The sequence below is a fragment of the Oncorhynchus nerka genome, linkage group LG5, assembly GCF_034236695.1.
Source record: "Oncorhynchus nerka isolate Pitt River linkage group LG5, Oner_Uvic_2.0, whole genome shotgun sequence".
NCBI lineage: Eukaryota > Metazoa > Chordata > Actinopteri > Salmoniformes > Salmonidae > Oncorhynchus > Oncorhynchus nerka.
The window spans coordinates 35,801,294-35,815,429 of NC_088400.1; the positions used below are offsets into that span (position 1 = coordinate 35,801,294).

Genomic DNA, 14,136 nt, shown 5'->3' on the forward strand with positions numbered 1-14,136 from the left:
TGCTGTAACTTTTTGTGCCACTGAACATATTTTCCTCAACCCACATAGCCTATAACTATTAGTGTTCCTTAGACTTAATTAACACAAAAAAGGTTTTCTCGACAGGTTATTCACACAAAACAAGCAAATGTATAATCAAACTGCTCTATATGCAACACCATAGTACTTATAACAAATAACACGCTTAGTTTCACAGAATAATTACATTTAAAACAATGCAAGCTGACAGACAAAAAAACTTTTATTTTGAAGATACTGTGTTGTGACAGTTTCATTGTTGCCGATGCACACATTTAAACATACTTGCACAAAGACATTGTTGGAACTATAAAGGAATGCCATACTGGCTCATATGTTTGGGTATTTGACCCGAATTTGAAATACTCCAAATATTGTCACCTTGGTGTGGAATTCGTGAATGAACTAGGTATAACATCTGTCAATGGCTGATGGATCTTTCGAATCAGAAATCATGCTACAAATGAACTCTACTCTCGGATTCTATAAAAGTCAAATACACAAAAAAGATAATTTGACCAAAAAGATACGACAGAACCGTTTTATATAGTTTGCCAACTCAATTGATTACAATTCAGATTTACAGAATTGATGATTTACATGTCAATGGTCTCACAAGTTAAACAATAAGTGATGGAAAAATCAGCATCATATAGACAAATCCATAACATTTATATAGACGATATCTTAGATCCAAATAAGACACATGTATTGGTTAAAAAAAGATACAATCGCAATATTGGAGCTTTATAGTTGATCATAGTTGTTTAATGCTAGCTGGTTATGACCCAAAACTGTACAGTCTTGTTAGAAAACATTTTCATAAATATCATTTAAGTTTTAGAACTTATATCCATAATTAAATTACAAATTGATAAATATGGCATCATGAATATGTATTTACAACGTTATTAACAAAAGGCAACGTTATATTTAACGGTAACAATCGTAACCTAATACCACATTTCTCCACCTGAAAACAGACATTGACAATTCGACCCCATCAAACAAGGAAATACATTCACGAGTATATATTTATTTATTATTTATTTTTTGTTCAAGTTCAAGACAAAGACTTTGGCACGTTTCTTAAGACTGTCTGAATTTTTAACAATCAATTGAAAGGCGACAGTAGTGTGTCACCATTATATAAAACACCGTGAAATATTCTTCCTTCTCCATTATTTTTTTAAATAAAAATTTGAGAAAATACATACAATGAAAAATAAAATAATTATCTGAAATCTGTAAACTAAAAAAGGGGGGAAAACAAGTTTTTTTTATTCTTAGAAAGTATTATTTCATTATTTATGATTTATTTGTTCTCTTCGAACTCGGAATAAAAGTCACATTTCGAATCCTGAGAAAGGACGAGGCCTGCTGCTGCTGGCTTGCTCTCATCTCCTCGTGTTGTTCCAATCCCATTTTGTGTACACCTTGGTGTGAGTACTTTTTAAGGTTTCCTTAAAACCTCTTTGTCCACAATGAGAGCTTGTTTCTGACTTCAAACGTACCATTCATTAAAGTTGGGTGGCAGTCCTGCATCGCTGTGCCCAGATGTGTTTTGAACGGCTGACGGTGGTGTTTTTGTTGGGTCTTCGGTGTTCGCTGACACCAGAACTGGTGGTGTGGACGACTCATATCCAGAACTTGCTGCTGGAGAGGACTCAGAACATTGAGACTCGTGTACCTGTAATAATAATAATTTAAAAAATACATGAGGAGTTGCTATTATATATTGATCTATCTATAGGCCTATAGCTTGAAGAAGAACGTTACGAACGTTACGAATGTTACACACTGATAAACACTCAACATAAGTCAATTTACAATTTGACCCTTTGATCTATCAAATTGCTATTGCATTGAAGGTTTGCAGCGTAATTTGCTTCTGAAACGTAGCCTCCAAGTAAGTAGTAATATTTGGGAAATGAACATTATGCTACACTCCAACCTATTGAAAACGCAGTGAAAACTTTCAGCTGAGTGTGATTCTGTTTCGGGGCTGATGCTTTGATTAGCCAGTCTGGGTCAATGGATGAATGTGTTTAAGGTGTAATTGACACGGTAATTACCTTCATGTGTTTCCTGAGAGAGCTGGGGTGCGTGTAGGACTTGTCGCACACTTTGCAGATGTATGGCTTGTCAGAAGTGTGCACGTGCATGTGCTTTTTCCTGTCACTGCTGTTGGCGAAGCGTCTGTCGCAGCCGTCAAATTCGCACTTGAACGGCTTCTCACCTGCAAGATGGAATAAACACAATTCGTTAACCCCTATACAAAGTAGATTGATTAGCCTCCCACCACGACATATGCATATGTTCACCGTTGATGACGTTTGCCCTGTGAATAGCAATAACATGTGTTCAATACAGGCCCACATGTTTAGGATACACATAAACGTGCACAAACATGGATCAGCGAATGCTATTGTAGGGGTTTGATGTAGTATGCACTTTGATATTAGGCAACGGTTGTATGCTTTGTCGTGGTGTGTTTACCTAGGCTACAATGCTAATACCCAACTGCTGCACTGATTTGTAGGATGGAGTAGTAGCCTATAGCCCAGCCTAGTAAAACAAGAGAGAGAGTAACCGGGCCAATTGTTCAGACTCACACAAAACCATGCACCGAGGGAGTCCATCGTAGTGTAGTTTAGGCTACTTCACTCACACTCGCTTTGAGAAAGTATGTGTCCGCCTCTCCCTTAGTACACACACAACTCGATCAACACCTCGAGAGCGTGCAGAATGGCTTCTCTAATCGAGAAATATGTCCACACATGCCAACGTCAAAATATGCACATTTAATATATCTTGAGATATTAAATTAAATTAGACTATCCGATCCTTCAACAAATGCAATCTTCAGTGCATAAAATAATATTATGGGTATTTTCGTTCCAACGTATTTATTATATGTCCCAGTATAAACTACAAACCAATTGCGGCCTTCTCTCGAGCATTAAGTTATAAAATGCAATTATGCCTAATTCTCTTTCCCATGCAATATGCCTACTGCAAAAATAAAATAGGGGTCTATGGATAGTCACCGTAAACGTGTGGTTTTTGTCAGCAAACATGAGAAAAGTGAATTACCTGTGTGTGTTCTTTTGTGAATTTTCAAATTTTCAGACCTGGCGAATATTTTTCCACAACCAGGGAATGGACAGGGGAAGGGTTTCTCTCCAGTGTGCACTCGAATGTGGTTCACGAGTTTGTACTTGGCCTTAAATGATTTCCCCTCTCTCGGGCAATCCTCCCAAAAGCAAATGTGGTTACTTTGCTCGGGGCCGCCAACGTGTTCCATGGAGACGTGCGTCACCATCTCGTGCATTGTGCTGAAAGTCCTTTCACAAGTCTTTTTGGGTCGGTTCATCTGGTTCTCATCTATCCATTTACACGACATTTCTTGCTTTATGGGTTGCCTCATGTATCTAAAGAAGGCCCCAGGACCGTGGTGTGTCGGCACATTCATCCCCATATTCATCCCCATTGGGTGGTTGTAGTTGTGGAGCTGAGCGCCGTAGGGGTCTGTCCGAGGGCTGGCGACCGGACGGTATGGGTCGGGTCTTCCAAAAATGTCCCCGCGTAAACCAAGATGCATTTGACTGTTGACTACATGTCCGCTTGGTGAAGTATGGCTCACGCCCTGGTCATGGAGCCCTGAAAACAACAGATGTCCTGGGTTATCGGAGATTCCAGGGGGTCCATGCAGGCTCCCCGCAGAAGCGGCAAAGATCCCATGCTGGGCACTCGATGCAGCGGACTCTCCAACGCCACGGTTTCTGAATAGAAAGTCCCGGGTTGAATTGAACGGTCCACCGCCGTACGAACCCACCTGTCCGCCATGATGGTGTCCCAGGGCAGCTGCGTATCCACTGGCTTGCGGGGTAAAAGCTGAAGTCTGGCTGGAGGCTATATCGTGAGCCACAGGGCTGAGTTTGAAAGCTGCGGAGTGGGATGAATCAGCGAAGGGGTTGAGTCCCAAACCAGGGTCTCTGTTCCCTATCTCATGGTGTCGCGGTGTTCCGAAACCTCCCACTCCTAGCGATGGGAACTGCGGACCGCTGTCAAGGAGCATAGTCATTGGTCTCAAGCGAACTTATAACGAAATAAAAGAAAATTCAACTGAAACTCCAGGTTAGTGGAGCTCACTCTAACCTCGAATAACGGGAACCCGATTTCAGTGCGTTGAAACGGCAAATAAGAATTTAAAAGTAGAAAAGCAAAACAACGAAAAAACAATCCTTCGCTTTACACAGCAGAGAGAAACTCCCGTTACTGGGATCCGTGAAAAAGATGATCAAACTTCCCCCCCTTTCCAGACGAATGATGTCCTTGGACTGATAAAGTCAATCACTCACTCCCTGCACATAAATGAACTCGGGAGGCAGTGCTATGACGCCCAATGAGAGCTCAGCTCCCCCTTTGGCACGTGACGCCAAAGAAGGAAGTTAATTGGCTAGATGTCTGTTGATTGGCACGATTTGGTATTGAAAATGGCAGTTTGTCTCAGTGGTTTAATTTGATTGGTTAGTGGAGGCAGTATTTTGCAGGTAAGGTAACCGGGTGAGCCTTCTGTCGCTTCAATACCATGACCCTTGTTTATCTCCCGTTTCAAAAATTGAATAATCTCTATTATAAGCTGTAAATAACCAGAGGACAATAGTCATAGCAAATGTTTGTTTTAGGTTGTCCTAACAAAGTTACTGAAAATGTGTTTATCTGATAGAACTCTAGGAAAAATAATCATTATCTTATCTTCAGCCTATGGCTTACATGTGCAATAATTCAGTCACGAGCATGTTGTTTAACCAACAATCACAATTAATCGTCTCTGCATTGGGCAAAAAGATAACATTTTACTTGGTGCCTTTTGGTGGGGGCATATGTTTGTAACGTTTGGTTATACATTGTGTATTTCAAAACACACGTGTAATAACAGTAAATCATTCCCGTTTACAACATCTATCTATCTATCTATCTATCTATCTATCTATCTATCTATCTATCTATCTATCTATCTATCCATCTTATTTTAGCATTTTGACTCTTATTAGCTGAGAACATGAATGCAGTTGGCAGAGATCCGAAATGTGGCTTTCTTGAAGCCGCATGAGAAGGGAGGGGGCTTTTTTTGCAAAGCTCTATAGGGTGTAAGACGCAAGAATAAAAGACAGAAAGAAAGATGGCAGTAATTGTAATATCCTGAGATTTTTTGCATAGCCAAAAATTCGTGCCATTGAGCGAGTTTCACAGGGTAGCCGCTGACTCGCTGCAGGACACATAAAATCTGATCAAGTTCAGAGACGCGTTGAGTGCTTCAAGCGGCGCTTTATAACTCCGAGTCTTTCACATCACTTACCCCTCAATCTGTCTCAGGAAGGAGTTCACATTCTTTATTTTAGATGTCGGAAAAAAGAAAAAGAGGAAAATCTTCAAATCAGTCCTTCATTCTGCTTGCGGCCTTATCCACTCCGCAATCATTCCCACAACATATTCCTCTTCGAGAATTTTTAAAATTTTTAAATTGCAAGGTGAGTTTTCATATTTATGCCATATTTAAATTCTCAAGGTTACTTTTCTTTTGAAGGAAAGCAACTGTGGAGTAATTGTAAGTAGGGTTCTGTGGAGGTGTGTACATCTGTGGAGGTGTGTAAATCTGTGGAGGTGTGTAACATCTGTGCTTAACGGCTTTCTTTAAAAGTCAGCTCAGGACACTTGTTTATGATATTCCTAACTTTAGTTGTTTCTTGTGGTACCTTGTTTAACTCCTAGTAGTCGTATTTTTTTCATAAAAATTAAACGTGTGTGCTTCTTTTAGAGCAGATAGATCTCAGCTGCGTTCCTAAACTCAACAACGTATTTTATTTTTTTTAACCGAAAACTGAATCCCGCTCCCTCATTTTTCTCCCTCCCGCGCGGGCTCTCTCTCTCTCGCTCCCTCCCCACTCTCTCACTTACTCTCTCTCTCTTACACACACTCACACAAACCCTCTTTTAGTCTCTCTTCACTCATTCGTCCCCCTCCCTCTCTGTCTCCCGCTCGCTCTCTCTCTCTCACACACACACACACACACACACACACACACACACACACACACACACACACACACACACACACACACACACACACACTGAGAGAGAGAGGGGGAACATGAGTTAACTGTGAATAGCCTTGCAGTCTTAGAGCTTGAGATTTATGGCGACCTTTGTGAACTTTCACAAGTGACAGGCAGTTAAGTTTTCTTAACTTTTCCTCTTCGATATTTTATTGGTTTGTTGAAACGAAAGGACCCGGTGAGGTTATTATATATGGTATGTTCACAGTGATGGTGTTACTATAAAATGATTAACGATGAGAAGCACGTGCACTGTTGTCTCTACAACCGAACGCTCAAATTAGATTAGCCACCAAGTTCTCCGCAGTATTAGGAGAGTCTTGGAGTGTCGTCTATGGCGAGAGTGGTTCACCGACCTTTGGCATCAGAAAATGCCTGGTGTGTTGTTACAGGTTACTGTCTTCACCAAATAATCGAAAGCAACTGTTGCTCGCGGAGAGCCAAACACAATGTGATGCAGAAAACAACCTATAGGCCTAATATTATTGAATTTCAGACAAATACATTGAACCAGATGCGAGCATTATCTACAACTTTGCAGAGAACCACATAAAACGTTAGTCCTTTTTACATTTAATTAGTCTTCTATTGGAAACTACTATAACCTATTGAGTTTCCCAACAACCCATTTCGTGACCCAACTAGTTGTGCTACAAACAAGAAGAAACAAAGTTAAGTTATCCCATTTTGCCATGTTGATGTAACAAATTGAAGATCACACACATAGATAGGGATGACTGGACTTAGTACCAGGATATAAAAAAGAATCCTAATCTACTTCCGACACGCAAAGTGTAGGCCTCACAGATGCGTGAACAAGATGACACCCTTTTTGTTGTTGTTGCTATCTACTCAAACATTTCGAGGATTGTTGAATAAGTCTGTAAACGTAGCCTAGTACATTTGCCTCTGTACAAATTCAATTAGGAGGAGTATTTTTTTTAAATAACAAAACTTGTTTCTGTTGAAATTTTAACAGATTAGGTCCTGATATTGAAATGTTAGGCCTAAGTCTTTTGCCCTCAATATATTTTGTTTCTCACTGTGGTTCTGTATTTCCAGTATATTTTTTTCTTTACCGCAGTTTGATTTGAATGAAACATGATAGCATAAGTGCCTTTGACACTTAAAGAGAGAGAGAAAAAAAAAATATATATATATATATATATATATATAAAGTAATAATTGATGTCGCAATACACAGTATTTATTCTCATCCCCTCGTTTGCATTGGTGAAGCTAAACATTTCTATGTTAAATGTTAAAATTGTCATGCATGGACATATTTTGCTTGCGTTTGATTGCTTGCAGACAAATTGATATGCTAAGATCTCTCCATGATTGCAGCCTACATCATATTTTTTCACTAATCAACCGCCGACAGTGTTATGTCCCAATTTGAATGAGTAATTAACTTATTTATTCATTTTCTGCCTTATTTAAGAGTTATATTTACCAAGGTGATTCTTTTTTTAGCTCAAGTAGCTTCAGCGAGAAAATCCTATTCGGTAACGGCTGCGAGCTGATAATATTTTGCCCTGAGCATGCGCATGAGCTTCCGCAGAAACACTATTCTGGTAGTTTAATATCTTGGAAGACTATTTCTTATACAAATCGCTCTCTGAGTTGAGAAAATTGGGTAAATATACTGCACAATCAGTGCCTTGATAATTTTCAATTCATAATTGTCTTGCGATGCAAAGATCCCCCAGACACTTATATCAAATGTACCTATGCAATTTATATCAATGTTGTCTTAAGGGCACAAACTGTCAACGAAAACCATACTGGACATGGTAAACCAATTAATTGTATTTGATTGCTCACATTTGAAATATTTGAGATATCTATTCGAATTGTCTTTGTGCGATGGTTGTCCAATATTAGCATGGCTGGGCCTCTCTCTGACGTAGCGGTGCCTGAGCTGAAGCCGCGCGTGCAGTAGCCCTCGACAAATTCATTGAGTAAACTTTCCTCTTCAACAGTTAACCCAATGGTTACCAAACAAAAATATTGTCTATCATTCACCATCAATGTAAACAAATTAAAACGGAATCATAATCGAAAAGATATATTCGATTATGATTCCGTTTTAATTTGTTTTATATACAAACATTTAAATGTGTCAACTATAAGGAATTGTTATTGCCGAATTGAATCGCGGAAAAATATGATTTCTTGCAGGGTTAACAGTAATTGAGTTAGTCTGTCGTTATTTACATTAAGAAGTTCAAGTGAAATGCGTATTTGGTGTTAGAAACAATACGGGTCAATTAATATATGATGTGGATACAGGGTGTGGATGTGTTGTTTTTCTGTAACGATTGCAATATTTCTAAAATGATTTTAGGTTCACTCATGTTTTGACCAATCTTGTTTTAGGCATGCATTTTGGTGTGAATCTGAAAATGGTCATATGTGGTTTTGACATAGGGCATTATTGGAAAATATTGTATGAAATACACTTTCTCAGCTTCTGGGAAAGGCCTATCTTTTCACCTCTAAATCGGCAGAGCGAAAAACCAAGAGAGAGAGCTTCTCTTAGAGTAGAGTGAACAACACACAATGCCGGCAGGTAGCCTCGTGGTTAGAGCGTTGGGCCAATTACCGAAAGGTAACGAGATCGAATCCCCGAGCGGACAAGGCAGTTTAACACCCTGTTCCCCGGTAGGCCGTCATAAAAAATAATTTGTTAGTTACTGACTTGCCTAGTCAAATGAAGGTAAAAAAATATCCAATGGGACTGTTATAAAGGTGCTTACATGTTCATGCACTCATATTTATAATAACTTACATTAAAGTCAAGTCAGTCTGTTTTTGGATTCATTCTGTAGTTTGTTATAGTTAGAGAGGCAAAGTTCTTAGAAACTTGTGGGCAAGTTCGTTATTTATCATCCCATCTGGGACAGATTATAACATGGATAAATAGTGGTCAAATGATATTGACACAAGTATCCCTTCTGCTACTCAGAGGCAGCCAAGGTCATAAAGGTCATGTATGGAGGAGGAATACAGAACAAATCTGCCAGATCTCTCCCCGTATTAGCCATCATGCAGTGCTTTGGCTGTTGTCTGCCATTTTCTGGGACTCATTTTTCAGATCGCTGAGTTTGGAAGAAAACTATCTGGAAGATACAGAAATAACACCTTTCCCACAAATATATACCTTTGTGTATCAATCGGTCATTGTCTTTCAGGGTTCATGACCTGTCATTCAAGGTTCATAACCTGTCCACTGCTAATTACATGTTCTACTCAGATGTTAAAGGTCCAATCCAGCCGTTTTTATCTCAATATCAAATCATTTCTGGGTAACAATTAAGTACCATAATGTGATTTTTTTTCAATTAAAATGATCAAAAAGAAGAAGAAAAAATAACTTCTTAGCAAAGAGTAATTACTCAAGCAAGAATTTTGCTACTGACTGTCTGGGAGAGGGGAGGGGGAAACTGAAAACTAGCTGTTATTAGCAGAGAGGTTTGCAACTCTCTTTCTTATTGGTCTATTAATTAATTTACCACCCGGTGCTGTCACCAGGCAGGCCAAAACTCTATTCCACCAAAATAGGTAGACATTTCAAGTAGTTATTTTTAAACAGCTCTTACACTAAAGGGGCAATTTCACAGTATTATTTCAACCTCATAGTGTGAAAAAATATATAAAACACAGAAAAATCAAGCTTTTAACTGCACTGGGCCTTTTATATAGGAAAGACACATTTCCAGTATGATAGTACATGACAGTGTACACTTTGTGTTTGTGGTCAGTTCGGTGGGTTGGAACAAGTGACTCTACTACAAGTTCAAGACTTGCACCATTGACCCTTTTTATTCACATCAACATGGCTAATTAACTCCTCGCTACAATTTATTGGAACATCTGTCTGCAAATGGTCTCACCCCAAACCTCTTAATTCACCTATTTTTCATAAAGTCATGACAAGAGTGCAGCGCCAGTGAATAGTCTTAGACACACACAGACACACAAACACACAGATACACACGGTTACACACACACACACACACACACACACACACACACACACACACACACACACACACACACACACACACACACACACACACACACACACACATGGATACACATACACAGATACACTATAATTTTATACGGAGAGTCAAAATAGTCTAAATCACAAAAATTATGATCTATGAACTGATATCCCTAATTGTCTTTTCCATTTGTTTATTTTCCAACTTGGTTGGTTTTATGGGTGCATCTATGAAATACATGAAGCTGCCCATGACATCTGTGCATTTTTCTCTATTACAGTGTAATAAAAGGCCTGAGCAGAGTAGTTTTTCACTTATTTGGGTATGATTCCTGTTGATTATCTTATAGGACTAGGTAATAACAGGTCATGAACAATGTGCACAGCCAGGCAATTTGTAGAGGGCCCTTTGTAACATGGCGATGGGTGCCATTTCAAACAGTATTCGATCATCATGGACACATTGAGAAAGCTAAATAGAGGTAAGTCTAGGTAAAATCCATGCCCGTGGATTAGGTTATTGCCCTGACATTCAACTACTGTCATAATATTGACCTCATAATATATAATTCTACGTGAAAAGAACATTTACAGCATTTGTGTTCCTTGGAGCCGAGTGCTTCTTGATTCTGCTGTGGCTATAGGCTACAACTCAGGCCTCATAAGCGACTGTTGATATCAGTTTCTGCTATTCTATGGCTGTGTATTTTGAATGTGAAGTGTGAAATTTGATTGTGATCGTCTTACACGTATCATGTAATGAATGCAATCAATACTATCAGTGACCCTTGTCTAGTGTGTTGGTAGTCGCAACTTAGCTGTAAACTGTGGGCCTAAGTCTTGAGTTAGCAATCAAAACTAACTTTAGTTATATCAACTTTAAATGTAGAGTTATCCTAACTAACACCAAAATGACTTTGACTAATACAATTAAGTAATGTCAACTTTACAGTTTGTCAGTATAACCTACCATTTGTAATTGACTTAATTTAGGTTTTATTAGCGATAACTAGCCTACATTCTGAAATGACTTCATATTTTCAATGAATCTAACTTGCTATCCAGTTAAGTATACTATATATATACACTGACTAAACAACACTAACCCTAGCAATCATATAATAGACATTTCAGTAGGGAACATTATGCTCCCATCTGGCTCTTGCTCATGTGTGATCTTTTTCGCCAGTTTCAAAACTGGCAGTGCACTCAGTAATATCAACCAACCAACAGAACACTTGAACTACAATGAGCTTCTCAGTAACAGTTACAGAAATGTTGTACTTGTTACTTTTTACATGTAGTTGTTTATCTACCTTCATTGAATGCACTAACTGAAGTTGCTCTGGGTAAAAGTGTCTGGTAGATGACCAAAATGTCTACGTAAAAATGTATGGTTGCAGAGCATGGTGGGTAATGAGCTCTAATGAGCTCTGCCCCTCCAAAATGTGTTGAAGTCATCTTAACTTGACATTTTTTGTCAACTCAACTGGTATGTTGCTTCAGTTGTTTTGACTTCATGGTTGTGAATTTCTATCCTGAGTAAGTACATCGTTTTTTGCTAACTTAACTTTTTTTCCAAAACTTATTCAATCAAGTGAACAAATTTCGCTAATGTAGTTGACTTGGCTAGATAAAATGAATCATTTTGACTGAATCTCAATAATTGTTTTTACAATGTAGGCCACCACATCAATTTCACTGAAATGTTAGAGGACACAACCTAAAGATGTTGGGTTGTCTCTGGGTATGTTGCATGTAGCTGTTATTCGGACTATAAGGAATTCATGCCATATGCAATGTCATTGGTCAACAAATCAATAAAAGGGGTGCCAGGTAGCCTAGGGGTTAAGAGCTTCGGGCCAGTAACCGAAAGTTCGTTGGTTCGAATTCCTGAGCCGCATCCGTGAAAAATCTGTCAATGTGCCTTTAAGCAGGGCACCTAACCATAATTTCTCCTGTAAGTCGCTTTGGATAAGAGTTTCTGATAAATGACTCAAATGTAAATAGACAACAGCTCTGGAAGATAGTGGGCCTCAATGAAAGGTGCATGCGGAGACAAATGGCAATGTGCATAATTGATCACAAAGGTGAGTTTTGTCCAACTTTATTGATCTATTTTTTGTTTTACAATATTTCGAAGGAGGATATCCCCTAAAACCTTGAAACACCGTTGTGGGCTATTTTATAGGCTATACTATGCTAGTGACTGAAACGTGATGTTTTGAGCATAGCCCAATGTATATGCGCCAGGTTAATTAAAGGCCGACCAACATGAGCAACCATTACAATAATTACAAAGTTTGGCCAATGATGTTTGTCCACATTAAGGCACTTTATGTCAAGTGGGCCTCGCTCGTTTTGTCTGGGCCTAGTGACTTGTGACATCAGAACAATAATGTTGAACCTGGACTGAAAGTTAGAGGACAACACAGTCTTGATAGATAGATAATAGTTGACTAATTAAATCTACATTCGATGTGCACCTCTGCATCCAAATTAATCACAAGTGGCTTAAATTAAAATATAGGCCTTCTATAACCAAACGAAGACGCATTAATTTGGGAACCTTGTTTTTTTTTTTTTGGGGGGGGGAGGCTTTCATCATTTACAACTAAAACCCGCTAAATACAACTCTAATAATTTGGCAGGAAATGTGTTTGCCAGACAGACGAGTTGTTGCATGGCCCGAGTTCCACTTTTCACTGCAGCCCTTGGAGATACAGTTTACTTTTCACAATAGTCATATTTTCGCTGTTCATTGTCTACAAGTGAAATATTCTGCTGGTTGAACACCTACACAAATAATATGTCACAATTTCACCCATGATCATAGCCTACATGCATAAAACAGGAAGGATCCAATTAAAGGCGCTACGGTAGCCTATATGAATGACTGCAGTTACAGTGTGTCAGGATATGAAGAAGGTTCACTTTGCAAAACATGCTCGTTAAATCAGGTGATGTTGCATGACGTGAGAGAAAATCCAATCGGTTTAGAGTTGTCAGCGAAATTAAAAGTAGGCTGGCAAGGATATGGAAAAAATGAACGGTTTATGCAACACGTTTATGGAAAGCCATTGTAAAATCAACGTATAGACCTGTTCGAATATCAATAAATAAATTATACGTTTTTTCTTTACAAATTAGTTCGTAGAAATCCCATATGCAAATTGTCTACTTGTTTTGATTGGGTTATTGCCTTTTTGCCTTGAGGCAAAGAACCTTATATTCCACCATTCAGCAAGATCATGCAACGGAGTGCATACAGATTGATGGTTTCATATTTTATAGTCTGGCTATCCGGACATATTATGGTCCATGGACTTGCAACAAAACATTATCTTCTGTCATATCAACTTATATATTTTTTTTATCAGCAATTCTGTAACTTGTTTTAAAGTTACTTACTTTTTTTTGTTTAGCAAAATATAGTTGTTTTTAGTACGCCAAATATATTGACATTGTGATTGTTTTAGGTCTTTTTGGGGTATAGGGCTACTCTCCTTTGTTTTCGTTTGCCCCCTGTCAGAAAAAAAACGCAATCTTCACCTAGAATGTCATTTTGGAACCTATTCCTTCAAGTAAAATAAACATTGAAATGAAATTAAAAGCGCGGACGTTTGATGCTTTAACATTGCATTTCAATATCTTAATTTTGTAGACTTCCACACAAAAATGTCCAGTAAATAGACATTTACGAATAGGCGCTTGTATTGTGTCGCTTACAGTCAAAGAGCCCCCAATATTTGGCAGTGTATACCGCGGCACATTTCAAAGCATTTTCTCTAAGATATTTGAAAACGGAGTCGTGCAGTGAACGCCTGCGTGTCCCTTTTAAAACAAACCCAGGGCCTGTCAATCATGCCACATTCCAACCAATCCCAAAGGCCCTTTTTTAAAGGCAGGTTTTCCTGCTGTGCTTTTATATTGCACCATGGCCTGTTTCGAAGCATTTTTACTACCACGGTTATTGCCACAAAT

At 38.7% G+C, this 14,136-nt stretch overlaps 1 protein-coding gene across 1 annotated transcript; it reads right to left on the minus strand.

The window, feature by feature from the left end:
- Positions 1-219: 219 nt before the first annotated feature.
- On the minus strand, positions 220-4,373 carry LOC115129405 (zinc finger protein ZIC 3-like). The gene is made up of 3 exons (XM_029659705.2): positions 3,115-4,373; positions 2,094-2,257; positions 220-1,708 (listed from the first exon to the last, which is right to left on the minus strand). The coding sequence occupies exons 1-3, from the start codon at positions 4,103-4,105 to the stop codon at positions 1,523-1,525; spliced, it is 1,341 nt and encodes a 446-aa protein (XP_029515565.1). The 5' UTR covers positions 4,106-4,373; the 3' UTR covers positions 220-1,522.
- Between the last annotated feature and the right edge of the window lie 9,763 nt (positions 4,374-14,136).